Genomic DNA, 26355 nt, shown 5'->3' with positions numbered 1-26355 from the left:
CGATACATACATACATACATACATACATACATACATACATACATATATATATATATATATATATATACATATATATATATATATATATATATATATCTTTGTGTACATAAAGAGTGATAGAAATAGGATAGAAGGACATGTCGAAGAAAATTGAATGGTGACTAGCTATCAAGTTTCATCCAACTTACTCATGAGGACTATATAATATATTACTCATGAGGACTATATAATATATTAATGTTAGGTCAAAATACATTCTTCTTTTATGTTTTTGTTCATCACGATGAATATGAATCGAACGACGGCTCTCTCACGAGTGAGGTGAGAGAGTCACTATTCAGTCACTCCTAAAACAGAACGGACATTAAAGCACGTAAAAAACAAGAGATCACAGTCCGGACAGAACCTACAGAATCCTTGATATCTTGGCCCTACACCCTTTCCTCATATCTTTACTCCCATTAAATATGGCATTAAAGACAAAGGAGAAACCGTAGAAAAGGGTCGATTTCGGTGCCATCCGCCCCCCCCAATAATTGACGGCCACATGAAAAAATTTATACGCCTTCTCCTTCCATCCATTTGTTACTCTCTCTCTCTTCTTTTTTCATCTCTTTCTTCTTCTTCTTTTCTCTTTTAATGTCAATGGTATCTTCCAACTACCAGGGATTTAATGGGCTCCTAGTTTAAAGATAATTAAAAAGTGAGATTGGATAAAAATAAAATTAGGATGAATTTAAGACTACTACTGTTTACGAGTGTAAAGCAAATAAGATTGAGATTTAATTGATAGTCATTGTTCATATCAATGGTGTAAATTGTAGTTCTTGTCTCTTAGGAAGTCCTTGATTTCAATTTAATAAGTAACGTCAGATTAAGAAATCAGATTGGGTTTGGATTTAAGAAATGACGTTCAATTGGATTCATTATTCAGATTTGGTTTTAAATAACTATATGATCAGATTTGGATTAAGATTTGCCTTCTGGTTCAAATAAATATCCTATATTTAATACAAGGTTCTTAACATATCACAAGGTGGTTTAAATTTGGTTAGGTATTTAAAGGCCGGTTTAGATGTGAAATTAAAAGTTGGGTGTAGATAAGATCCAGATTATGAATTTAACAATCAGATTCGACTGTGGTATGGAATTTTCTTAATCTAAATTTCAAATTTGAATGGGTAAACATCCGGTAAATCGGAATCTACTAAAGAAATAGATCTGATTCCAATCTCATCCATTAACATCCCTAAACATATATCATCGCTCCCATATGATGTCATGTCGGCAATAAGTACCAAAGAGGTTGGTGCAATGGGTCGGGGCAGGGGCTGGTAAGCGGCCAAGAGGCCTGCTTCTAGGCACCATAAAACAGCCTTAAAAGCTGAGGGATGAGGGGAATAGGAAAGGGGGGCCTTCCGCTAAAATGGAAACGAGCACATAGACACTCACATAAATAACATCGCTTCAAATATCTTGCACAACCTTCAATTTTTTCTTATCTTCATTAGTATCATGTTGGCAACTTTGCACCCTTTTCAAACCTCATGCTTTCCACTTCTAGTGATCGAAACGTTTTTAATGGGTCAAAAAATAATTTACAAATTGTACGTTTACTTCAAATAATACTTGATAAATCTTAAAAAATTAATAATCATTAGTTTCTTTTTTTTCATTTATGAGATATAAAACACGCGTGTAGATTAAATGGCAATTAGTTTGAGAATTGATTTTACCTGATTGAATGTCCCTGTATATGGTTCCACGTTATTGAAGGAGCTATCATATTACAGATAAACTAAAGTCTAAAAATTGAAGCAAACTAATATTGACCAACATGCTGCAACAAGAGGGATGAGACAAACAGGACCCTTCCCAATCATGGGTTACTTGGTGATTGAACGAGAGGTTGACACCATTTCTTTCTTCATTTGTACCTCAAACATCAAATTGATGATCAAGACCTTACTAACTTAAGAGTCCGACCAATTATGAACCATGCTACCCCTATTAAAACAATCGTACGTTTCTTAAACACAATTAATAAAACTTTGGTAAATTTTTGTTTCTCAGATAAAATACATTCTCACATGGATGTGCGTTCCATCGACAGATAAAAAGCAGTCCATGGTTGACAGCCCACTGCAAGTGGGTACTCGTAGTTACTGAATTTCTGCACGGAGCGAGAGAGAGAGAGAGAGAGAGAGAGAGAGAGAGAGAGAGAGAGAGAGAGAGAGAAAATCTCCCTTCTTCTAGAGCAGCACACTGCCACCGCTCGTTCCCACAGAAGAGAGGGAGACAGAGTGGAATATTGGCTCAGTCACTCCGCTTTGGAGAGGGAGACAAAAGGAGGCTTGTTCCCTCTGAAGAGAGTGGGATCCAGAGAGAGGCTTGTTGCATACGTAGAGAAGGTGATGGAGAGAGATTCGCCAACCACATCCCTCTCTCTTGTATAAGCAGGAACACATAGAGAGACCTCTCTCTCTCTCTCTCTCTCTCTCTCTCTCTCTCTCTGATGAACCCAATCTGAACCAGAGAGTCATCCAGAATGCCTTTGTATGACAACCCAATTTCAGGAACCACAGATGCTTCTATCACCCACACCAAGAAGCACCCATCCTCAACAATTCAACTAAGGAAGCATCTTCCTTCAAAATGGGACGAAGCAGAGAAGTGGGTCAAGACCAGCCCTTTGCACCCCCTTCAGTCCCCACGCTCAGTGAAGAGCACCAAAGGAAACAAGAGAATTGACAAGCAGTTCCAATCGTCGGCCACCATGGTTCCTCTCGCTAACCGTTCCTTTGAAGCTCCTCTGGATGACAACCCACCAAGAAATTTTCTCAAAGGTTCTCGTTTCTAACCTTAACTTTCTGATTCCTCTGTTTCCCTTTTTGTCTTTGGTAGTTTCGCCATATTCTCCAGAGCACGGCATTCTGATTCACAACTATGTTCTGTTCTTCAGACAGGTTTATGGACATTGGTAAAGGCGTCTACAACGGTCTGGAATATGCAGAAGCCGGCCGAGTGGGAAATAATGCAGATGGATGCAGTCTGAAAAGCAGGAAACTATCTGCCTCTTCTGTACTTAATACTCAAGCGACAACTTCTACTGTGATGAGCAGTATTGGACTCTTTGAAGGGAGCTCGCTGAATAACTGGAATTCGGGAAACGAAAAGGAAGAAGTAGTGTGGAGTGGTTTGGAGAATGGTTTTGCTAGAGCAAGGAAGCATGTGCAGGATGAGAAGGAGAGTAGGCAATGCTGCATCAGGTACAAAAATTGTAGCCTCCCTTTCTCTTCTCTGTTTCTTTACCTCTACGTTACTATGATCTTCAATTACGGTGCTTCGAAAGTGGATCATGCAGGCAGAAAATCCATAAAATTTGTCCCAAACTCGCCACGTTTGCTTGGTTAAAGTCATATTTTGTTCATATCCAGCAGAAACTCTGCCGTGTCTATACTCCGGGAGTATCTGATCTGGCGTCCAAAGAATTCTATATGGAAGGACATGCTGCTGCATGCCAATTGAAATAAGTAAAACACAAGAATCGTAAGAAGAGGAGGAGAGAGAAAGAATAAGGAAACACTGGATTTATGTGGTTCATTCATTTGTTTAGAGCCACAAGTGAAGGAGAAGCGAAGGAATCTACTATAGTAAACAGAGGAATGTGCTCTTCAAGAGTAACGCAACGAACAACCAAAGGAACACACTTCACTGCCTCGAAAGAGAGGCAGCTCTCCCTTGAAAAAGAACAGGAACCATTATACATATCCATACATATATGTGGATATAGTGTCTCTGGTTGGTTTCCTGATTGTGGCTTGCAGACCAAGCCCTCTGCTTGAATTATTTTTATTTTTTATTAATGATTTTTCAAGAATTCATCAGTGTGGATCGTGCATCGGAGTAAGAATTGGAAGCAGTTATGATAAAATATTTTTTGCTGTTTATTAGGCGATATAAAAGAATTGCAGAAGATCTTCTTTGCTTTTGCAAGGTGATTTTTGAATATCAGGAATTGATTACTTCAAGACCATTAGTTGTATATTGCTTGTAGCTGAGAGGTGATTTCAATTTGAAGGGCATTTGTCGGGGTGTTTGAATTTCAGGTGCAGAAGAGAGGAGGCAAAGATACAAGCCTGGATAAACCTGCAGGATGCAAAGGCAGAGGCTGAGCTGAAGAAGATGGAGGTAAGTACTTGACACAGTTGTCAATGTTCAGTGAACCTAAAAGAAAATGCAGTGCTACATGTTGCTTTTGTACTAGCTAAAAGATCTAGACATTTTTCCTTTGAAAAAGATAGAAATCAATCTTTTACAAACTGATTGTGAAGATGGAACTTGCCTTACACTGATCCGTGTTCTTGAAAGATACGATGCTTCTTCTTGCAGCTGAAAATAGAGAAAATGAGGTCAAATATGGAAGATAGGTTAATGAAGAGGATGGCAGCGGTTGAGAAGCGAGCAGAGAAGTGGAGAGCAGCAGCAAACGCAAATCACTCTCACCACATCTCGCTGGTTTCTCATAAAGCAGAAAGGATGAAGGCAACAGATGACTCCAGCTTTCATCTCCCTGCTTGCTTCTGTTGACAAACTCACCACCATCTGCTGCTGGTGATTGGTCCAGTGCCAGTGGAGCTTAGATGATGAAATAAACTTTCTGGAGAGTAAGGATCAACATTGGTTCATGTACTATCTAGAAGGTTTCAACTTTGAAATGCAATTTATTCCCATTCCAAAGTAAATCTTTTGCTTAGTGTATTGTGCAGAATGATTTGTAGGTAAAGAAGGGGAATTAAGTACTACCCACTATAGGATCTTTATGGTTTTGGCCAGCCTTCTTAATCAACAAACTTGTTTTATCTCAAGTGTAACAGGTAAGGATGCATTATTCTCACGAACAAGGTAAATATCAAATGAAGCGAAAGAGGGCGTCCTCTAATAAAACATTGGAAACCCAAAAGAGGAAGGGAAAAATTAGATGTTCCACACGACAGATTCAGTCATGTTAAAACGATCTCAACCGGGCTGATCAGAACTCAGTGGGTGGCAAAAAACAACTGCAGCAATTTCTGCAATTCAGGATGTTATAACTTTATCACCCTTTGGTACTGTTTAACAGTTATCAGTTTATTCTTTTCAATTAACGGGACATTATAAATCATTATTTACTTAATTTTCGTAAGCTTTTAAACGTATCTTCGTTTATTTTTCTTAATGGATTTTCTGAATCTATATCCGTTGCACTCCAGAACAACTTTGTAATTTGAATCTATTCCCATTAAAAAATTATTCGAGTTCGATTCAGCTGATTCTGCGAATCTCTTTAAAGGACAAGAAAATACGTGTTTTAATTGGTCCAGTGAACTGAAAGTATTGCCGACCTTGCAGCTCGGATCAAAAAAGCCACGAGATGCTTTCCATTTTTTAGCTTGCCCAACTTAGCGGATGCACTCTGTGTTCTACCTTCTCATCGCTTAGATCTTGAATTCACGAACTTGCTTGTTATCTGCTCTATGATCTCTATGCTTCCTGAAAATTTCGTAAAGTTCCCGTGATTCCTTATCAATGACAATCTGTGCTGACATTTAAGAGGAAGAAAAACATAACCTATGATCCGTATTTGATAGCTTAATGTGAGTTGTAATGAGTTTTCCCATGATACCCATTTTGCTGCCGCTATCCTGAGAAAATGTCCTGTTAAGAACTCCATTTACTTTCTCATGCACTTCTATTCGGCGACTGGAGTCAAGATTTGATTTCTCTCTGATTACTTTGATGCCATGGAATTCAGAGTTCAGGTGAAGGTTAATTTTTTGTTGGATTAGCTTCATCACCTGCTGAGGCAAATCACCGAGTTTTTCTGGACATGTTAGAAACTCCAACTTGGTGGATGCATGTTCAGCGTGCTCTCTTCTATTATCGGCTGCATTAGAATGCCCTGAGTACCGTCCCTTTTCCACCATGGAAGCATCCCTACTGTTCGTCCTGGGGCCTTAATCATATAATCTTGGAAATCTAAAATCTCTACCAACCATGTTCTGTTACAGACTGTAACCATTTAAGATGTCACAATACCCACTTGGGTGCTCATTAACAATGTACTTTTAGCAGATACCAATTAAGATGATTAAATGAGACCAACTGATTGTGGGCGTCTCAGACCCCTTTAGCATAGATTTAGCGGACGACTGGATCTACTTTCATGTGACAATACCCACTTGGGTGCTCGACTCCAGTAGTTGGTTTAAGTCTCATTATCACCAGGATGAGAGAAGCATATCATTTATCATGCAACAAAGTTTGCATGAACCTATACATTCGCAACGTGCTGCCATGAATTGAGGCGGAATTGCAGCCTGTCCAACGTTTCCACCTCAGATATTTGCCAAAATTTTGAAATTCATGGCATGAAGGAACCAAAATTGGAGAACTCATGTAGCCTGTCTCTAAAGAAGCCACGTAAGACAATAGTCTGATGTTATCTTCTTTAGTTGCTGTAACTATCTTCTTTCTTGCAATAGCAGACTATTAACAGAAGTTTCCATCCAAGGGGGAAAAGTTTTGCCTTATTCTTGAAGTTCACTTAGATTTCTCGAATTCTAGGAAAAAAACCACCTTTTTTGTTAACATCCAATGGAAGTTATCCTTGCCATTAATACTTCTACGGTCGGAACCAGTCAAATTGAATGTAATATCAATAGTACACCCTTTTTCACGAAAGTAGATATTCTAATCTATCTCATAGTAGAGTTCAGGAACACTTGTTTGGCAGATGTCAGCAAAAGTGTTGCCTGTATCAGAAAATTCAGAAACATCAGGCTATACGCATGAAACTCAGGTCAGGAGGTTTACCTTCCAATTGAAATTTCTGTAATGTGAAACTGAAATTGGAAGTCACTCGGTATGACATCGAAAACCGCTAAACTGTCACGCAGAAAGCGCTAAAACCTCCAGTATCAATCTTATAAGAAGTATGAAGAATCAATGAACAAGACATTGAAACGGCCTGCGCCCACTTGAAACTGGAGAGCAAAAGCCTCCTCATTCAAAGCAAAAGGGTGCCCTTCCTAGCAGGTGAGAAATGGGCATTGCATTTAGTTTCCTACTGCTCAAGGGAGCAAATCTCAGGCAACAGAGACAGTCTGATATCCAAAACGTCCACTACTTCGCTGCAACTGTAATAGTTCTAGCAGTCATATATTTTTGTACCAAGAGGAAACATGTCTACCTAGTAGATTTCACTTGCTACCGACCCCCTGATCACTGCAGAACCCCACTTTCTACATTGCATGAATGTGCAATTTGTGCCAAGGAATTTGATCAAGAGAGCATCTCTTTCCAGTTGAAGACTATCCAACGGTCTGGTATTGGGAGTGAGAGTTGCATTCCAAGTTCAGTTCACAGTTGGCCCCGTGACAGCTCTCTGGCTAGTTCAAGAGAAGAAGTGCAGACTGCCTTATGCACCATAGTAAAAGACCTCTTAGATAAGCATGGCATTAAACCAGAGTCCATTGACATTCTCATCTCGAACTGCAGCCTGTTTAGTCCTACTCCATCGATTGCTGCCATGATCATCAACTGGTTCGGTATGAAGAGTGATATTATGAGTTTCAACCTTTCTGGGATGGGCTGCAGTGCAGGAATTTTATCATTAGCTTTGGCAAGAGATCTACTCAAAGTCCACAAAAACTCTCTTGCTCTTGTTGTTAGCATGGAAGCATTAACTCCACATGCGTATCCAGGGAAAGACAAGTCCATGCTGTTAAGCAACTGCTTATTCAGACTGGGTGCTGCTGCTATACTGCTGAGCAACAGGGAATACGATAAAAGGAAAGCCAAATATGATCTTCAGTACCTAGTTCGTACACACAGCGGTTGGAAAGACAAATCCTACAATTGTGTTTACCAAAAACCCGACTCAGAAGGCCACGTTGGAGTTTCTCTATCAAGGGATGTGCTAAATGTAGCCGGTGAAGCGCTAAAATCCAACATTTCTCGTGTTGGTCCTCTTGTTTTACCGTTTTCAGAGCAATTCCAGTATGGCTTGTCCATGATTAGGCAAAAACTAGTTAAGGCGCCAAATCCTCTGTATGTTCCTGATTTCAAGAAGGCTTTTGAGCACTTTTGTATTCATGCAGGCGGAAGGGCTGTAATTGATTCGGTGGTAAAGAACTTGAGAATGGAAAATGAACATGCAGAGCCTTCAAGGATGACATTATACAGGTTTGGAAATACATCTTCATCTTCCATCTGGTATGAACTTTCTTATATTGAAGCAATGGGGAGAATGAAGAAAGGAGACAAAATCTGGCAGATTGCTTTCGGAAGTGGATTCAAATGCAGTAGTGCCGTCTGGAAGTGTATATCAGAAATCGCAAAGGAAGAAAACAATGCATGGTCTGATGAAATTCACAGATACCCAGTACAGATACCAACTAAGTTTGATTATTGATTGGTCCTCCCGTTACCCATCCACGCTCATAACACGCTGGCATACACTACCTCCAACTAGAACAATCCACTAGCTATAAAAGAAGAAATAAACCCAATGGCAAGGATTTGATTATTATTATATTTTATCATGTGCAGACTAGTGTACACCAAAGCTTCCAGGAAATGGCATATCCAACCAGATTGGTTCCCTACAGCAAATATGTATCTCTAGTTCATCCATAGTTAACAGAAGACAAATAAAAAATAAGCAATGTCAAAGAGACTTATAACTCTTATTTCTGTGTCTCTAATAAGAATATTCAGTGTTCCTCATGACAAAATAACTCATTACAGATGTTAGAAGACGTGAATATATATGTAAACGTCTCTATGCGATGTTATCCAGGCATCACACTTCATGCTACATTCTTAAAATACAACCAGCACTTGCACGCCCACCTGGATAACTCAAACAATTTGCGTCCAAAACTTTGATATTGTCCTTAACTTTTACTTCCCGTTGCCGTTGGAAAATGGCTGATTCCTCGAATCTCTATAGATCAATAATTAGTTCTCCCTGTTGATTTCTTTCACCTTGAGAAATTAGATGAAAAAAAATCAATACCATGATGCTCGAAATAAATTCCATGTGGATGGCAAACGCAAGGAATATCTTCACCAACCAAAGCACCAGGAACCACCAAATTGGAGATCAAATGACGGTGTCCGCCCAAATCCACATTCATAATACTGCTATACTGGTCACTTGCTTTTCTTCATACTGTTTTTCTTCTTGGCACCTTTCATCTTAAATGACTTGCGATTCTCATTACCAGTATTGGATTCTAATTTACTATCAAGAGGGTTCACCTCTTTGAACGTGATTGGGTTTATGGGAACACCAGGGGTCTTGATTACCTGACAAGATCAACAGTTGCACAGATTAAAATTAGTGAACTTTAAAAGCAGCGATTTCAACTCATATCTAACACTACTTGAGAAGAAAAATCACTTCTAGTTCTTTAGAATAACAACTGTGCCTTCTAAAAATGATACATTCTAAAACAGAGGAGACCAGGTTTTAAACAGAGTAACGCTAACGTACAATAGCCATATAAGCACTTTATACATGTCACGTGCAAGAAAGTTTTGTTTAAACATAAGCTATCAAAGGTACATGTTTCCAAATTTAAGCTTCTAGTCCAAACTTGGGAGATTGGAGATGTATATGAAGCAAAGATTTGTGCAGAAGTTTGGTCAAACTACTATTGAGATGGCTGCTTCGAAGAAATCCAAAAGAGTAAATTATGCAGGTGGGCACTCTTCTAAAAGAGGATTTGCTGCCTAGCATCTAAGATTTGCAATTTGCAAAAAAAAATAAAAATAAAAAAAAATAAAAAAAATCAGGAAATGATAGTTAGAATATTTCCCAATGAATAAACACGGAACTCCAGCTTCCAAGCAGACAAGTTTATCTTTAGGACAGCCGCCAGAACTCCCAGCACAATGGATTGCTAAGTGAACTTTTAGTACGAGAACCATTAGTTGCATAATAATGTATTCACTAACCGGGGGCCGGTTCAGTTCTCGAAATGACTTTGCTGGGTTGAAATCAGGTCCAAGAGGCACTCTCATACTCTGTTTGAAAACTTCCTCGTATTTGTGTGGGAATGGTAATGTTGGTGTGTAGAATTTCTCAGCCTGCTTAAACACAAGTCAGTTATTCCATCAAAACAAAAACAGCAGAATGTAAGGAAATTCATTCAAGCAAATGCAACATAGAATGCTCCATTACAGATCTCACTCTTTATTATGAACCAATCACAGGCACAATTTCCAACAAACTTACTAATCGGGAGCCATAGAGAAGCTCTCAGGAAGAATCTGCAGTAGAAATGCAAGGTATAGACAAGCATCCACAGATAACTTTCTAACAAAAGCCAATGCAATTCAAAGAACCTTAACCTTGATATGGAGTAACGGAAAACCATCAGCAATAGAACACATATAGGTGGCAAATATGTAAAAATTCAAGGCAATATAAGATTTGCCTAACTTAGACAGTAAAGGCCTCAACAAGAGTAGACATACATTTAAACTAATGTCAGGTTAAACATATTAAAAGCCAAGGGACTAAAAGTGATGAAGTAAAGGCAGTAGGCAGAGGAGAAAAGAAAAAGAGCTCACTCAAACAAGAGTATACTTTTGCTGGAAGCCTGGGACAGAAAACAACATGAAGCATAGATCGTTCCAACAAAGATCGATAAAATATATTTTATGTTATGAGACCAAAAAGAAAAAATGGCAAGAGAAACCATCATAATAGAGTATATATCACTCACATATAGATGCAAACTACATACTTAACAGGGTGAGACAAGGAGACAGCAATATCTAAACAATCAGAGAAAGACAAAAGCTGAAATAATTACAAGGAGCTTGCAGGTGTATTATAGTTTTCTTCTTATTTCTTCGTCCAATGCCAGTTGCACAGTGTTAACAGACCAAAACAATCAAGTAAATTACAATTCCTTCCTAACAAATAGAAAAATACATCACTTCATCCTAAAAAAAGTACGTAGAAATATATCATCAACCATATCCACAGCAATAAGAGAACTTGTCTGTGAAAGCAATCATGGAACTTGACTATGCATACAAGTGTTTCTCATGAGGAACAAAAATAAATAAAGAATTCAGCAAAAGATGCACCATCACTGAAGCAGACAGTTCTCGACCAAACTTCATAATATTCAGAAGTTCAAAAGAGTAAGAAGCCACATAAATTCATAATTAACAATTAATTCAGGAAGTGCATCACCATCAAAAAGTTTTTAACAAAGTAAAGCAATTGGCATTAAATTTTTAAATTGATGATATTAGACATTTGAAGAATAAGAAGAACATAGCTCACCTTCTTGTTGGTCCTCTCAGATATAATTACATGCTTAAGTTCTGCATCTTTTCGCAATTTAAGTGCATTTTCCCTATTTCTCTTTGCAATTTCATGCTCTTCCAAGATCCATGAAGGCAAGCCTTTTTTCTCCTGGACGTCAGTCCACTGTCCCCATCCAGGAAGAGACATTGGTTTCTCTGGCATGGGAACTTCCTCATTCAGAGCTTCCAGTTTCTCCTTCTCAAACTCCTCCTCCACATCATCACTGGCAAAAGCACGCTTTATGAGCTCTGGCATTGATGGAAGCTCATAATCTGACATGGATTCAACAGATTGATTGTCTTCCTCTGACTCATCAGCACTGTCAGAGCAAGCAAGTTGCTTCACTTCCTTCACATAGACCAAAAAAAAAAAAAAATCAATAAACAGATAAAATCTGGTTGATAATTCTGAAAACTCTGAAAATGTAGACCTCCCGATTTTGATGATGATTCTGATCCTCCATCTCAGGTACGTTTACATCTTTACATCCCTGCGTCATATTATCATTCCTCAGAAAAAGGCACTTAATTCAAATATTATAATAAAGAATTAAGCAGCAAATTATGGTTGAAAGTGTTCCCCACCCCAACAGCGCCGCCCCCCCCCCCCAAAAAAAAAAAAAAAGAAGAAATTCCCCCAACAAAAAAAGAAAAAAAGAAGCTTAATATTAGGACACTCAAAACTAAAATTACCTGGACCAGAGATTCTGGGGCACAAATTGAAACCTCAAAAGTCGTCCTTGGACCTGACCCTCTCTTCAAATCATCAGCACTCTGTAGGATAAATTTTGACAAAAAGGGAATGTTGTAAACAATTATGGATTGGATCCAACACTGGAAAAGCTGACCAGCAAGCATGATTATCTACCTTCAACACTGGATCATGCTGAATACCCAAATCTTCCAAAAGTGATGTAGGATCAACATCCACATTCCCAGGAGCTTTAGTTCTATCTGGACAAGCATTGTCATTTCCCATGTTTCCAAAATTACCTTCATCATCTTCACTATTCAACTCTTGACTAAACTCTCGCTGTTTAACCATTGACATGGATGTCGATGATTGCTTTTTTGTGTCACCGAAGACCATTCTACCACTTGAGGCACCTTTTTTCTTAGGGTTAGTACCATTTGAACCATTCGTAGGGTTCAAAGATGAGTCATACTCATCAAGAGCAGAGCGAGCCTCTTCATAAGCAGCTTCTTTTTTCTTCTCCATTCCACGGACCTGGTCATTGTGTTTTTATGCAACTTTTAAACACAAGGAACAATTATAACAAGTTTCCAATAGGAAATGAGAAGCCAAGGCTTCTTCCCCTTGCCCCAGGCTTTAGGGCTGCATCGGATTGCATAGGGATTAACACTCTCAGGAAGAATTGAACCAATGACTGGCAATAGCAAGGTTTACCCATGTTCTAACTTCTAAAACACAACATATGAGACTCGCATTTGTGGCCAAACAGAAAAAAGTGGTTTTAATTACATAAGGACAACATAAGTTGCATTACAAACATCAAAATTTTGAAGGATAAAGGTCTCAACACAGAAATAATGGTGTGTAAGGACACTTAGAATGGATGTAAGCATCTGTCAGTCCATCAAAAGAGACATTTAATAGGGGGAAAATATTGAACTAACCAAAACAATTCAAGTAATACATTCACCAATAAAGCAACTAATTAACAAAAAAAGGCTTGAATGGAAACTTTATAATTTTGCTTCAAGGAAACTGGTTAGCATTTGGAAAAATAAAAATAAAAATAAGTTTTATAATCTAAAATCAAACAAAGAAGGGAAAAATGAGATAAGATGAACAACCAGCACCCCTCTTCACCTAACATAAATCCATCCCCTGTCATCTGAATATCTCCCTACCTTTCTAGTGAAAAACCAGACTAGACTAGTCAGCTTAGTTGTTAGTCGCTGGTCAGCTGACTAACCCCTAACCTATAGATATATATGTACATTAATTCTTTGGTGCATACGTGGATGCATGTTGGTGTTGGTGTATACAAGGACTGACTAGTCCCAACTAGTGTCTTTAGGGTCTCGACTAACCTCTATCCTACTTCCCGTTTTGACAACTTAGCTGCCAATAAGATAAATAAATTCCAAATTCAGCTTGAAGAAAAAGAAAGGAAACTTAAAAAAAAAAAAATACGGTGCCAAAACAATTTTCCTTACACTCCAAGCCCAAGGATTTAGCACACATTTGGATGGTGCAATACAATGAAGTGATGAACACATCAGGAACATATGGAAGAACATCACTCTGAAGTAAACAATGAGGAATACTTATGTAAAAAGTAATGTGAGAACATGCTGGGATAGAATAAACAGGACAATCCATCTTAGAGGAGAGAAGAATGCAATTAAAGCAAAGAAAAATTACCATAAATGGCAGGGAAAGCAATCCTGACTTGGGAATCTCCTGTTCTTCTTCAATTATCTTAATGGTTTTATCTTTCGCATTTTTCAGCAACTTGGATGCCTGCTCGTCATCCGAGGCAGATGCTTCTTCCTCATCTTCCTCATCGGTACTGCTATCACTACTACTGTTGTCCTTCATAGAATTCATCTTTCTTGTTAGAAGGGCATGTTGATTAAGTTGTTCAGAAATGGCAGTTCGAGTTCCTTCATCTTGAGCATTCAATCCACGCTTTAGGATGCGTCTTGCCCATTTAGAACTGTTTTTATGTTTTAGTGTCATCCTTTCCTACATTAAAAAGTTCAAAGCAAGTCGACGGTTCAGGAAAAGGCCAACAGCGGTCTCCCAGCATCAAATAAACATTTATAGGAAGCAGCATAAATCCAATCACCTCGGCACGCTTAAATTCCTGCTTCATAGCATGTTCTTTAGCAGCTTCAGGATCTGCTTCAACATCAACGGATTTAGACTTCAACTTATTCTTTTTAAGGATACGATGATATGTTTTAGATTTGATCTTTTTTATGTGTTTTGCTTTCATTTCATGTCGAAAAAGGAGGCTCCGCATCTTTGCAAGACGACCCTGACGCTCTCTTACACTTTCAACAGAAATCTGCAAAATCAACAGCTCAGACACGAAAATAAACAACATCCATTAGAAACATAAAAGTTTTTTACTCCGACGACCCAGAAGAAAAGAGAGCACATAATCATGGATTTAGACAAGCCATGATAGGGTTCCTGCATAGAGTGATTATCAGCTAAAATGATAGCATACCAAGCTACAACATTTCAAAATTTGAAAGAAGTTCCCTGTCAAAGAATTGACAAAACAAAAACATCAGCTTTAGATGTCAGAACCAAAATTATTCTAGCTTGTTCAGGTTAGATTCTACAAACTACCAAGCTACCACATTTCAAAATTTGAAAGAAGTTCCCTGTCAAAGAATTGACAAAACAAAAACATCAGCTTTAGATGTCAGAACCAAAATTATTCTAGCTTCTTCAGGTTAGATTCTACAAACTATATATATATATATATATACAATGTGAAAAAAATAATTTTATGTTAGTGGTATTTCTGAACCAAATTAAAAAGAGAACCCAAAATATCAATGGTTCTGTATTGTGGTTCTGAAACCCTGGTTGCAAAGCATCCTTCTTATTTGACTATTTCTAAACCTAACTTAGCAGACATTACACCAATTGATAAATACTTCTAATCTTCTCTCCTTACATTTTTCTTCTGTTTCTCCCAAGACACAGAAAAAATTATAAGGATTAGTAGGAGCAAGCTACAGTACAAACTGAACATCAAAAGATGGTGGCAAGTGGCAACTGTGTTAGGGAAGCCAACTAGCCAAGTATCTCACTATAGGCAGCTTTCATTAAGTATATACCTCCTCAAATTGACAACAATAGTTTGAGAACATTGTCCAATAGGTAAAGTGGGATATACCACACAAAGTCCATACTTAAAATGAGAAACTATTTACTTAGAGATAATTTTTGTGTGTCACAGAAGGCAGTGAGAAGCGTATTCAAGACTTCTGAAAGGAGAGACAATAAGATGGGGACTTTAGGCACTATCGAGATAAAAGTACCTTGTTAAGCTCAAGAAGTGCCGCACCGTCTTTCATATGAGCTTCAACAACCTTGGCATTACCCAGTATGGAGGAAATCTTTTGCTCCAAACTTGTTCTTGGCTTGAACTCAGAAGCAATTTCTCCTACAGTAGGAATTCGAGCTTGAACTTCTTCACCAAAGTATATAGTAGGTGCTTCCCTATTTTTCTTAACCAATGGCTCCCACTTGGTAATGTCATCTTTAGACAGCTTGTATGCCGATGTCCTATCCAATCTTTCCTGGATCACCTTCGGAAGTGGGGCTCGCACAGGCTCTGATTTTCGTTCTAAGTGATGCATTCTCTTTCTGAGACTACTATATCCAGGTTTTCCGTAAAGAGGGTCCAAGAGGTCTTGAACGCTAATGGTGCCACCACTTTTTGCCTCATTAAGACCCGAAGGTTCCTCCGGCTCTAGATTTATCTTTGAAGATAAGGCCTTCTCTAAATTCCCTGCAAAATAGTTCAGAACGATTAGTTGGGTCTCACTCTTTACTCTAGTAGAAACTACAATTATTGATTTATTTCTATCGTAAAAACCAAGAGAGATGTAAACGGAAAACAATAGATTTTTTACATTTGTAAAAGAAAAAAAAGGCATCAAAGAGTCAGTCATTACGCTCAAAGGCATCCCTTGGCAACCCTGTAATCTCTTGGAGCAGCCTCGAATGTCTTTCTGGATCATGATCGCCGTCGTCATAATTTGCTTCTTCTGCTTCACCTGCTTGCTCCTCATCTTCTCCATCATATTCACATTCATCCTCACCACGCACATCGTCATTTTCCTCTGAACGCCTCTTTCCAAATGTAGAAGAACGCCTCAGATCTTCACCAAAAAAACCAAAATCACCATCATCATCTTCACCGGAACCACCAACAGAAGCCAGTTCCTCGTCAATTTCTTCGTCCTATGTATCACCAGGTGAAATATTTCCTCCCATCAGAAAAATAGTCTGAATAATTTCGGAGCAAACGGCAAGAATCACCAATTCCAATAGGAAAAATCAGAAAGAAGAACTTGAAACCACGAACAATTCTTAAAACAGGATAAAAAGGCAAGTACATGCTCAAAATCAACATATAGCTCTGAAAGTAAATCAAGTCCACAGCTCCACTAGCTTCGGCACCCAATATAGACATCGACATAGCAAAAAATAATCGAGAGAAGCTTATAACCCTAGAGCTACCCATGTAACAGACAGCCTGACCTTAGTATATAACAGATACCTAACTTACCTGAAAATCTTCCGGCAGCTCGAACTCGAAATTTTCCACAGGATCAAATCTCCGGTTCTTCTTCGTCTCTTCCTGCGGCAACGGCTCGTCATACTCATAGACAGAGTCTCCCGGGTGCGGATTGTCCGTCGACTCGTTTCCCGAGTCCGAAGCATCGCCCCCACTGTCTCGAGCGAGGCTGGCGAGCTCTCTCTTGATTCCCAGAGGGAGCCGAGGTCCAGTGCCGGCACCGCGCCCGCTTTGCCGTCCCTTTCCGCTGCCCCTTTGTTTCTTCCTCCCTTTCAACTGTGCCGCCGCATGTCGGGGGTCCGATTCACTCTCTCCGAACTTCCTCTTCCCAGTCTTCACCCTCGTTTTCTTCATCTTCATCTTTCCTTTCCCTTCTTTGCCTGAGATTCCGAAAGGCACGACTGCCCACGTCCGGCGACGGCTCCGCGACTGGCGCGAGGTTTCTCTTCCCGGAAGATTTCAACGTCACAAGAGGAAGAGGAAGGGAAGGAAGGAACAGCGGAAGAGAGTCCTGTTAATGGTAGGGCTGTTAGTGGTCCGGGTACGTAACCCGACCCGATCGTTATGGCCCGGCATCGTCTTCTCTTCCGATCCTTCTTTCTTGCTCATTTATAAGACGGCACCTCAAAAAATAAATGTCACCAAAAACAGATTGTTATCAGCAAAGTTAGCTTCAAAAAGAGCTTATAATTTTTAGTTTATTTGTTTAATAATACTATTATTTGTTCTCTTAATTTGATTTTAGACCCATGGGTCTAATGTGACAAACGTAGAAAAGGCTCCATCGATCCATTTTTTTTATCAAACAGAAAGGTGTGCTTGTTTAATCGCGGATCGAAAATCGATAATAATCTCGAACTGGCAATTTGAGGTTAGATCTGCTCATCTGACCTTAAATCCATGATTTTTTACAAGTACTGTAGATTTTAAGATCCTCTATTGTTTAAACTGCGGACTTTACAATATACACCTTTTAATGCAGTTTTCGATTTGAGATATGAAACTAACAAACACTAATAAGATCCACATTTGAAATCCTTTTAAGTTCTTGCATCAAGAAGGTAGCTTATATAAAGGAGTATCTATTTCTATATCCATGGATATCAAATCCTAAAGATCTTCGATCAAAGTCAAGGCAATCAAACACCCTTAAAATTCCTTTTAAGGCTTGCCAATGTCCCCATTTAAAATTGCCTTGAAATGTGTTTAATGGGCCAATAATAAAAAGATTTGGAAAGGAAACATGCTTAAGGGTTAGAAGGCATAGAGGAACTCTAAGATCCCAAGAGTGAAAAGGTTGCAAAACAGCCTTTAGTAAACTACATGACAACAGAGTTAACTCATGTTGTGTAATTTCCATTTCATACTTTTTGAGAATTAAGCCAAGGTACATTTTTTAGGGTTCAAATATTATCTTTAGGCTAATTCTTCTCTTATGATCTAAATTTTGACAAATCATAAGATACGTCGCTTGTGTCTTTTCATTTCAAAATGCACTTAACCATTGTTATATCATTCAATTGTCCTGTTTATGTATCTTTTAGATAAATCTATCAATTCTTAGATGTTAATGTCACTCCATCGGTTTTCGAGAGCTCATTACATTCAAATAATTTAGTGCATCATCCAATTATTTCCACATAAACATTGATTCATCGTCTCCTTTTCAAGTAAATAAATGTAACAGTCGTTGTTGACAAGATATCATAGGATGTCTTAATACTGAACCATCATCACAAGGTTCACTACTTTCAATAGTGGGATTTGAAGTTGATGCTTCTTATGGCCTAACTGCTTTTAACTGTAGCCATTGTGCTTAAGCTTGGGCATTGGCACGGCCCGATGAGAGTCGGGTTCGGGCCAGCCCGCAGCTTGAAACCCGAGCCTGGCGCCAGCTCGATAACCTGAAACCCAAGCCTGGGCTGTTAAATAACCAAATATTTTTTTACTATATAATAAAAAGTTTAATATAAAATATATTTTAATAATATATTATTATTATTATTCAAATAAAAATAATATTAAAAAGATATCGGGCCATCCCAAACTGGCCCGAGCCAGATTTTTTGGGTCCAAACCCAGGCCCAATCCAGCGAGGTACCGCGTACCTGTCGGGAACCCGGCCCGATGCCCAGCCCTAATTGTGCTTGACAATATTTCAAGTGGATCATAGCATGAATTACATTTGGTAAGTTATTAAAAAATTTAACACTACTGGTTCTAATAGCTCTTTGTTTAGCTGATAAAATCTATAACATAAACATTAATTCATCATCTTCTTTAAGTAAATAAATTTAAATAGTCATTGACAAGATAACTTGGGATGTCTTAACATTGAATCATCACATGGGTTCACTATGTTGAATAGTGGGATTTGAAATATGGCCTAACTGCTTTTAGCTGTAGCCGTTGTGCTTGACAGAATTTCAACTAGATAAGAACATGAATTACATTTTATCAGTCATTTAAAAAATTAACACTAATGATTCTAATAGCTCTTTATTTAGGTGATAAAATATATAACATAGACATTGATTCATCATCTCTATTATGTAAACAAATGTAATAGCCATTGACAAGATAGCATAGGATGTCTTAACATTGAACAATCACAAGGTTCACTGCTTTTAATAGTGGGATTTGAAGTTGATTCTTCTTATGACCTAATTGCTTTTAACTATAGTTGCTGGGTTTGACATCATTTCAAGTGGATCATAACATGAATTACATTTGATAAGTCATTTACAAAATTTAACATTGTTGGTTTCTAATTGCTCTTTATTTAGGTGACAAAATCTATAACATAAACATTGATTCATCATCTCCTTTAACTAAATAAATGTAATAGTCATTGACAAGATAACATAGGATGTCTTGACATTAGAAAGTCTCAAGGTTCACTATTTCCAATAGTGGGATTTGAAGTTGATGCTTGTGCTTCTTATGACCTAACTCTTTTAACTATAGCCACTGGTTGACAATATTTCAAGTCGATACTAATCATTAAACAAAATTAACATTACTGATTTCTAATAGCTCTTTATTTAGGTTGATAAAATCTATAACCCTCAAATTATTTTGATTAACTAGTAAAGTGACGTTGAACTGTCTAACTGTCATGCTTCTCAACTGATTCAGAACATATGCATATGCAAGACGAACTTTTATACAATTGTAAATAATCAAGGAATAAGTTATTGTGTATCTATAACTAATGCACGTTTCTATTCCAAGAGGATATGGAATAATAATAAGCTATTATTAATTTTATTATATTTGATAACTTCCTCTTGCATTGTTTTGAAAAACCATGTTATTGTAAAGGCACTATTTTTTATAAATACTATAGTGTACAATGAAAGTAGGGTCCATCTAAATTATATTCACCTCATGTGTCTTTTTTAAAGAGTTTAATGTTTCTCCTCAAAAGGTCTAAAACTTCTTTTTTATACCTCAATAAAATTGTATCTATACTCATATGCTACTTATAAGAACAACTGGTCGAAAAGCACTTAGCAAAATAAAACTTGATGCATTTACTTTGTTATCATCTTAAGGTATATAAAAACCAAATTCAAACATACATTGATAGTTAGAGTAGAAGAAGGCATAATGAAAAACTTTATTTACTGACAAGTGTTGCCGCTTAGAAATTTAAAATTTAAATGGCATACATACACAAATAAGTAAAATTTGTGGAGGTAACAATATATAAGTAGGACAATTTCTGTGGGTGCATAGGGGCAAGTGCCTGTAGAAGTCCACACCTGCGCTCAGACCAAACACCTTTTTTTCTTTGTTCTCAACACAAATTCACTACAGTCATGATAAGCATGGTTCCTAAAGAATCATGTCCATATCACCAGGTTAAAGCATGACCTCCAGCAAAGTTAAGGAAGTGTTTGGTGAACCCCTTGAAAAAATGGTTTTTGTCAAAACCTGGTTTTAGTGTTTGGGTAACATAATAAAAATCAGGTTTTCACTTTCTAAAACATGGTTTTTGTTTGGATAACGAAAATGGGTATTAGAGTGCTTTGAAAAACTTTAAGTTGAACCAGGACATATCTCTAAACAAAAAAACCAAATTTTTCATAAATATGAAATGTCCTGAGAATAATCCATCTCTCTCTCTTTCTCCCATACATGAGATAAAATTTAGCTCATTGAGATCAAGTTTTAGGGGTTCCATTAGCACCCAATTTGTGCATGTCAGACTATAATAACAAAATCAAGTTTTATTAATGGCAATAATATATAGAAGTCAAGCCTTAGGAGTTACTTGTTTGCTTATTGACAACTAAGTTGAGAAATGTTTGCTACAAGAATTTAAGGTGTCAATAAATAAAAAAAATCATTTTCTTAATAATAAGCAAATAACAAAACCAAAGTGGTTATCCTGAAAACTGGTTTTCGAGTGAAAAACCTGGAGGGGTCTAGGTTTTTTCACTCAACCATATAAAATAGGGTTTTTTGAAAACACTATTTCTAGTGCACCCAAACACACATAAAATGGCATTTTGAATGAAAATGATCGCCATTTCAGGCGTGCATCCAAATGCACCCTAAACTCTTTGCAAAGAGATTCTTTTTGTTCCATCTCAAAGGATCATCACAAAAATATCTAGTAAGAGATATACCCATTGCAAAGCAAAACATAATGAATCTTCACACTGAATATGCTACCTTGCAAGTGAAGAACAAATGCTTTTGATCTTTGATAACACCCTGACAAAGATGACATTGAGGTCAACATAATTCTCAAGCATTGGGGTCTGGACTTTGCCACCAATTGACTATAGCTGTAAACGTATGAAACCCAATAAGCTTGCAGAAGAGAGCAAGAAGGCTAGATTTTCTTTTGCCATTTCATGAAAGATCCTTTACTCTCTAAATTTTCTTGTCACTGCACTATTATCACTCCTCCAATAGAGAATATCACTGAGAGGTCTAAGCTGATTGTAAGTCAAGACTCTCTAAATCTTCTTGTCCTTATTCATTTCTCTATTTGCATTTCTAAATTGCCTATCTAATTGTTAAATCTAAGTTTCATTCACTCTGCAAGCCTCAACTAAAATACAAGAGACTAGAACACTTCTATTTTATAAATCATGCCAAATTTGACTGACTCATCACTTTTGACTTCCCATTAAATGTTCATACTTATTTTCTTCCACTCAATCAAGATCTCTTTTTAAAGTAGAGAGATATGAGGCCCAAATTTAAAGTTAGCTTTATGGAAGACCTTGTTGTTCTACACTGGAAGAATTTGTTTGCTTATGTACATTTTCATGCGAGTCGTTAGATATTGGGGTGGAGTGTTTAACATTCCAAATTAGATGTGTGAAAAATAATAAACTTAGAGGAAGCATAACTATGTATTGGCATGACATCTATAAACTTGGGTAGCAGGAGGAAAGTGGCTTGTGATATGTTGGTTGAACATGGCAGACTATATCCAGCTATGCAATATTGAACAAAATCTCATTCATCCAAAAATTCTCCTTATTGACCAATTGCTTTGGTAGTTTATAGATGTCTACTATAAATGAAGTTTAATTGGTGCTAGTGAGAAGAAACGGCTATGGTGGATGCATGAATACTTGGAGGGCCTTAAGAAGGCTCCGATGGACCTATCTCACATTGATAGTGTAGCAAGACCCACTAGGTTGTTACCAAGTAATCCTCCTAGTGAAGGGGGTAAACTGTAACACCTCAATTAGTCCCATATTGAAAATGGCGAAGGATATTAGGGAACTTATAAAGGGGGTTGTTAAGTGATTAGTTATCATGGTTCCTAACCTTTTTTTGGTTGAAACTGAAACTGTTAGAGGGTGGGTTGGGATCTGCCAAACTAGAGGTCTGAGTCTGAGAGTGAGTCAAGTAGTTACAGACACCAAAAGCAGACCCTACACTATAGAGGAACAAAGACTTAGGTGGGAGCTTTTGGCTTTCAATCAGGTAGTGGGCCTTCTTCACTTACTTGAAAGTCTCAAAAATTCTGCTTACTCCTTGGGAGTAGCTCTTGTTATTGTAATTCTTTAATTTTTTGTCTGGTGACTATCATTTGATTGATTCATTCTTAATAAAAGATAGGAGGCCAATGGTACAGTTTTGGATAATACAGAAATTGATGCATCAATCTAATTGAATTTTGATCAAGGAAGGTTTAGGTTCAATCATATGTTTAGTATTCTATTTATTAAATATGACATACAACCTGTAACTTGGTTTCCCCCTAAAATAAAATCTCTTCTCATCCTAAACAAACAAACCAAGTTTTTATCTCCCCAAAACCAAGTTATGTGCAAGACCAAGTATAATCCAAGCACCATCTTCATATTTGAAGAGGAAAGTTGCAAGTTTTTTGTAGCAAAATGATATTTCATCAACTTTAACATGTGCTCTAAGGCAACTTTTATTTGAAAATTTCACATAAATAAATGATCATAATTATATATGTTGTTGAAAACTAGTTAATACATTATGAATAATAAGATTTAATCCACTTTTTGCTGATTTAAGCATCATCTCATCCAGTTGCAAGGGCCCATGTATATCGGATTAGCCAACAGGACTCCATAAAATTTGATATTGGAAACATGATTGGAAATGAAATATCAGCTTGTCTCTAGGATGATGGGAGATACAAGAAGAAAATATAGATGAGAATAATTTAAATATATTAAAGATTAAATTTTATGAACTTCATTTCAAGAACACATTAGAACCCCAAACCCCTCCCCCCAACCAAAAAAAAAAAGTACTCAAAGCACTAAAAAAGTATGTTCTAATTGTTAATTTCATGTCTGACCTTGAGAAATTGGGGAAAAAATTCTTATTCTTGTAAACACTTGTGAAATGAAGTGATCACTTTATATGCTTAATGGAGACTAGTACATACTTGTCAAGTTATGCACTTTCTCTAAATATTACATGTCAACTAACATAGTCCCCTACATTTCAACCTATATATGCTAGTGATTTGAAATAAGATCTTAAATTAAAAATAAAAAAAATGAATGTTATTTTATTTTTCAGCCGCATCAAACAATATAGGCTTCATATCGGACTAATATTCTAAAAAGTCTTAGAATTGCCCTGTAACACTATATATGGTGTGTTTTAGCCTTAAATTTATGAACATGATGTAGCATAGCAAACCTATGTAACAGAAATGTCCTGAGAAGTTGAAGGTTCAACAAACTAAACAACCTCCTGTCCTGCCTTTGTAACCCAAAACTATAGAAAATTTCCATTATATATTATCCTAGAAAATGCTAGAATGGCATCATGAATGAAATGAACTTAAAAGAAAAAGATTAAATATACCGAGGGGCATAGCGTAGCTGGTCAGACTGTCAGACTAGTGAAAGTCTAGACATCAATTTGATTCTTGTGGGTACTATTTCTCTTGACTATAAATGGTAGATGCATGACACTTTAGTTGACGAGTGTATTGCTCCCCACCTAAGTCTTCAAGGAGCCCTGGATCTCGGGAGTAAGGGGACAGGAGGAGGCTTTGGCCTCTTAGAAATATCTCCCCTCTCAAAAGAAGAAAATTTGAAAAACACACACCAGTTTTTTTTCCATCTATAAGCAGCGCTATTGCTTTTGAATATGTTTTCTTAACTCTGGTACTAGTAGGTAGCTTTATGAATGCATTACTGAGATCAAGTAGTTCTTGCATGAGCATGTTGATCAACTATGGGAAATCAAACAAACAAGTTTGTTTTTTTTGATGTGCAATGTTATGTATGAAATCTTTTCGTTAACGTTGTGACCACCCTTGGGTTTTTTACAAAAAGTTGGTCTCTTTAAGAACAATGGTATATTAAAAAAAAGACAAGATTGATCTTTTTTCTAAAAGTTGACGTACGAACGATGTCAAGCTCAAATGACAACTATATAAAGTTTTCAATAGTTGGATTTGTATTAGATACTAACTGTAAAGTCCTATAATTTCAAAGGAATATAGTTAAATATGAGCATGCAAATATATAAATATTATCTACTTATTTATTTGTAATTAAAATTAAAACGGTGGTTGAGTAAAATGATATGACTACTAGAAAGAATCAATGAGATATTAAATGGAGGTGGGAGAAGCCAAAGAGTCACTCTTTTTCTTTTAGAAAACAACAAATTCAGATGGAAGTTTTGAGGACATCAAAAAGGACTTATTAAGCTTGAGTAGACAACATTTTAGCCTTCTACTTGCCGCTAACATAGTGGAAAAGGCTTATGTAGCAAAACTATTGGAGAGAGAGAAGGAGATACCTTTCATTTTCTCGCTGCATCCTTGGTTGAAGTTTAAATTGGAGATAAATACTTATTTTTCGATCATCTCAGCCATGAAGTGTTAGAGAAGAAAACTAGTGGGCTGTTGATTTAGATTTAAGTCATCTCTGTAAGTGCTCCACTTAGCTTGGTTTGACAATCATGAGCATATGGATATGGTTATGTGCAAATACTATGCTGTAATATGGACATATATAATTATGTATGTATAACGCAAGGAAAAAGAAGGAACAGATCATTCGTAGTCAGCGGGACTACCTCTGTCTATCAATTTCTCAAGTATGTATTTAAAAACAGAAACCAGCCTATGCTTGGACATCTATGCAGCTTTAAATGATGATCATAAATACATACACATACATTTGTCACATAGGTGTAGAGAGAGCACAATGCGGCAACTATTGTAAACTAGAGTATTGGTGAACTGCTGTTGAAATACACAGATCCATAGACAAATCGAGTGAGTAGACCTTACATTTTTCAGGTATGGGATATTCACTTAGGAGTGAAACATATAGTTCATGTACTTTTTCAAGTATGGGATATCCACCCATCAGTAAAATATGTAGTTCATGTATTTTATATATATATATATATATATATATATATATATATATATATATATATATATATATATATATATATATATATATATATATATATGCCTCTGTCTATCAATTTCTCAAGTATGTATTTAAAAACAGAAACCGGCCTATACTTGGACATCTATGCAGCTTTAAATGATGATCATGAATGCATACACATACATTTGTCACATAGGTGTAGAGAGAGCACAATGCAACAACTATTGTGAACTAGAGTATTGGTGAACTGTTGTTGAAATACACAGACCCATAGACAAATCGAATGAGTAGACCTTACATTTTTAAGGTATGGGATATTCACCCATGAGTGAAACATATAGTTCATGTACTTTTTCAAGTATGGGATATCCACCCATCAGTAAAACATTTAGTTCATGTATTTTATATATATATATATATACCTCTGCCTATCAATTTCTCAAGTATGTATTAAAAAACAGAAACCGGCCTATGCTTGGACATCTATGCAGCTTTAAATGATGATCATAAATACATACACATACATTTGTCACATAGGTGTAGAGAGAGCACAATGCAGCAACTATTGTAAACTAGAGTATTGGTGAACTGCTGTTGAAATACAAAGATCCATAGACGAATCGAGTGAGTAGACCTTACATTTTTCAGGTATGGGATATTCAACCATGAGTGAAACATATAGTTCATGTACTTTTTTAAGTATGAGATATCCACCCATCAGTAAAACATGTAGTTCATGTATTTTATATATATATATATATATATATATATACCTCTGTCTATCAATTTCTCAAGTATATATT

The 26355-nt window shown here is 36.9% G+C and overlaps 3 protein-coding genes across 3 annotated transcripts; 2 read left to right on the top strand and 1 right to left on the bottom strand.

The window, feature by feature from the left end:
- The first annotated feature begins 2166 nt into the window (after positions 1–2166).
- On the top strand, positions 2167–4756 carry LOC116254051 (uncharacterized). The gene is made up of 4 exons (XM_031629100.2): positions 2167–2846; positions 2963–3269; positions 4110–4191; positions 4393–4756. Exons 1-4 carry the CDS (start codon positions 2549–2551, stop codon positions 4588–4590), a joined length of 885 nt encoding a protein of 294 aa, XP_031484960.1. The 5' UTR covers positions 2167–2548; the 3' UTR covers positions 4591–4756.
- Positions 4757–7015: 2259 nt separating this feature from the next.
- On the top strand, positions 7016–8559 carry LOC116254266 (3-ketoacyl-CoA synthase 6-like). The gene has a single exon (XM_031629530.2). The coding sequence runs from the start codon at positions 7085–7087 to the stop codon at positions 8453–8455; it is 1371 nt and encodes a 456-aa protein (XP_031485390.1). The 5' UTR covers positions 7016–7084; the 3' UTR covers positions 8456–8559.
- A 142-nt stretch (positions 8560–8701) lies between these two features.
- On the bottom strand, positions 8702–17166 carry LOC116254265 (uncharacterized). Its single transcript, XM_031629529.2, has 11 exons — positions 16662–17166; positions 16045–16333; positions 15406–15878; positions 14193–14414; positions 13766–14089; positions 12242–12601; positions 12067–12147; positions 11805–11864; positions 11351–11722; positions 10006–10137; positions 8702–9354 (listed from the first exon to the last, which is right to left on the bottom strand). Exons 1-11 carry the CDS (start codon positions 17028–17030, stop codon positions 9199–9201), a joined length of 2838 nt encoding a protein of 945 aa, XP_031485389.1. The 5' UTR covers positions 17031–17166; the 3' UTR covers positions 8702–9198.
- Between the last annotated feature and the right edge of the window lie 9189 nt (positions 17167–26355).

The sequence above is a fragment of the Nymphaea colorata genome, chromosome 5 (genome assembly GCF_008831285.2).
Source record: "Nymphaea colorata isolate Beijing-Zhang1983 chromosome 5, ASM883128v2, whole genome shotgun sequence".
In the NCBI taxonomy this organism is placed as follows: Eukaryota; Viridiplantae; Streptophyta; class Magnoliopsida; order Nymphaeales; family Nymphaeaceae; genus Nymphaea; species Nymphaea colorata.
This window is presented reverse-complemented; position numbering and strand designations above follow the sequence as displayed.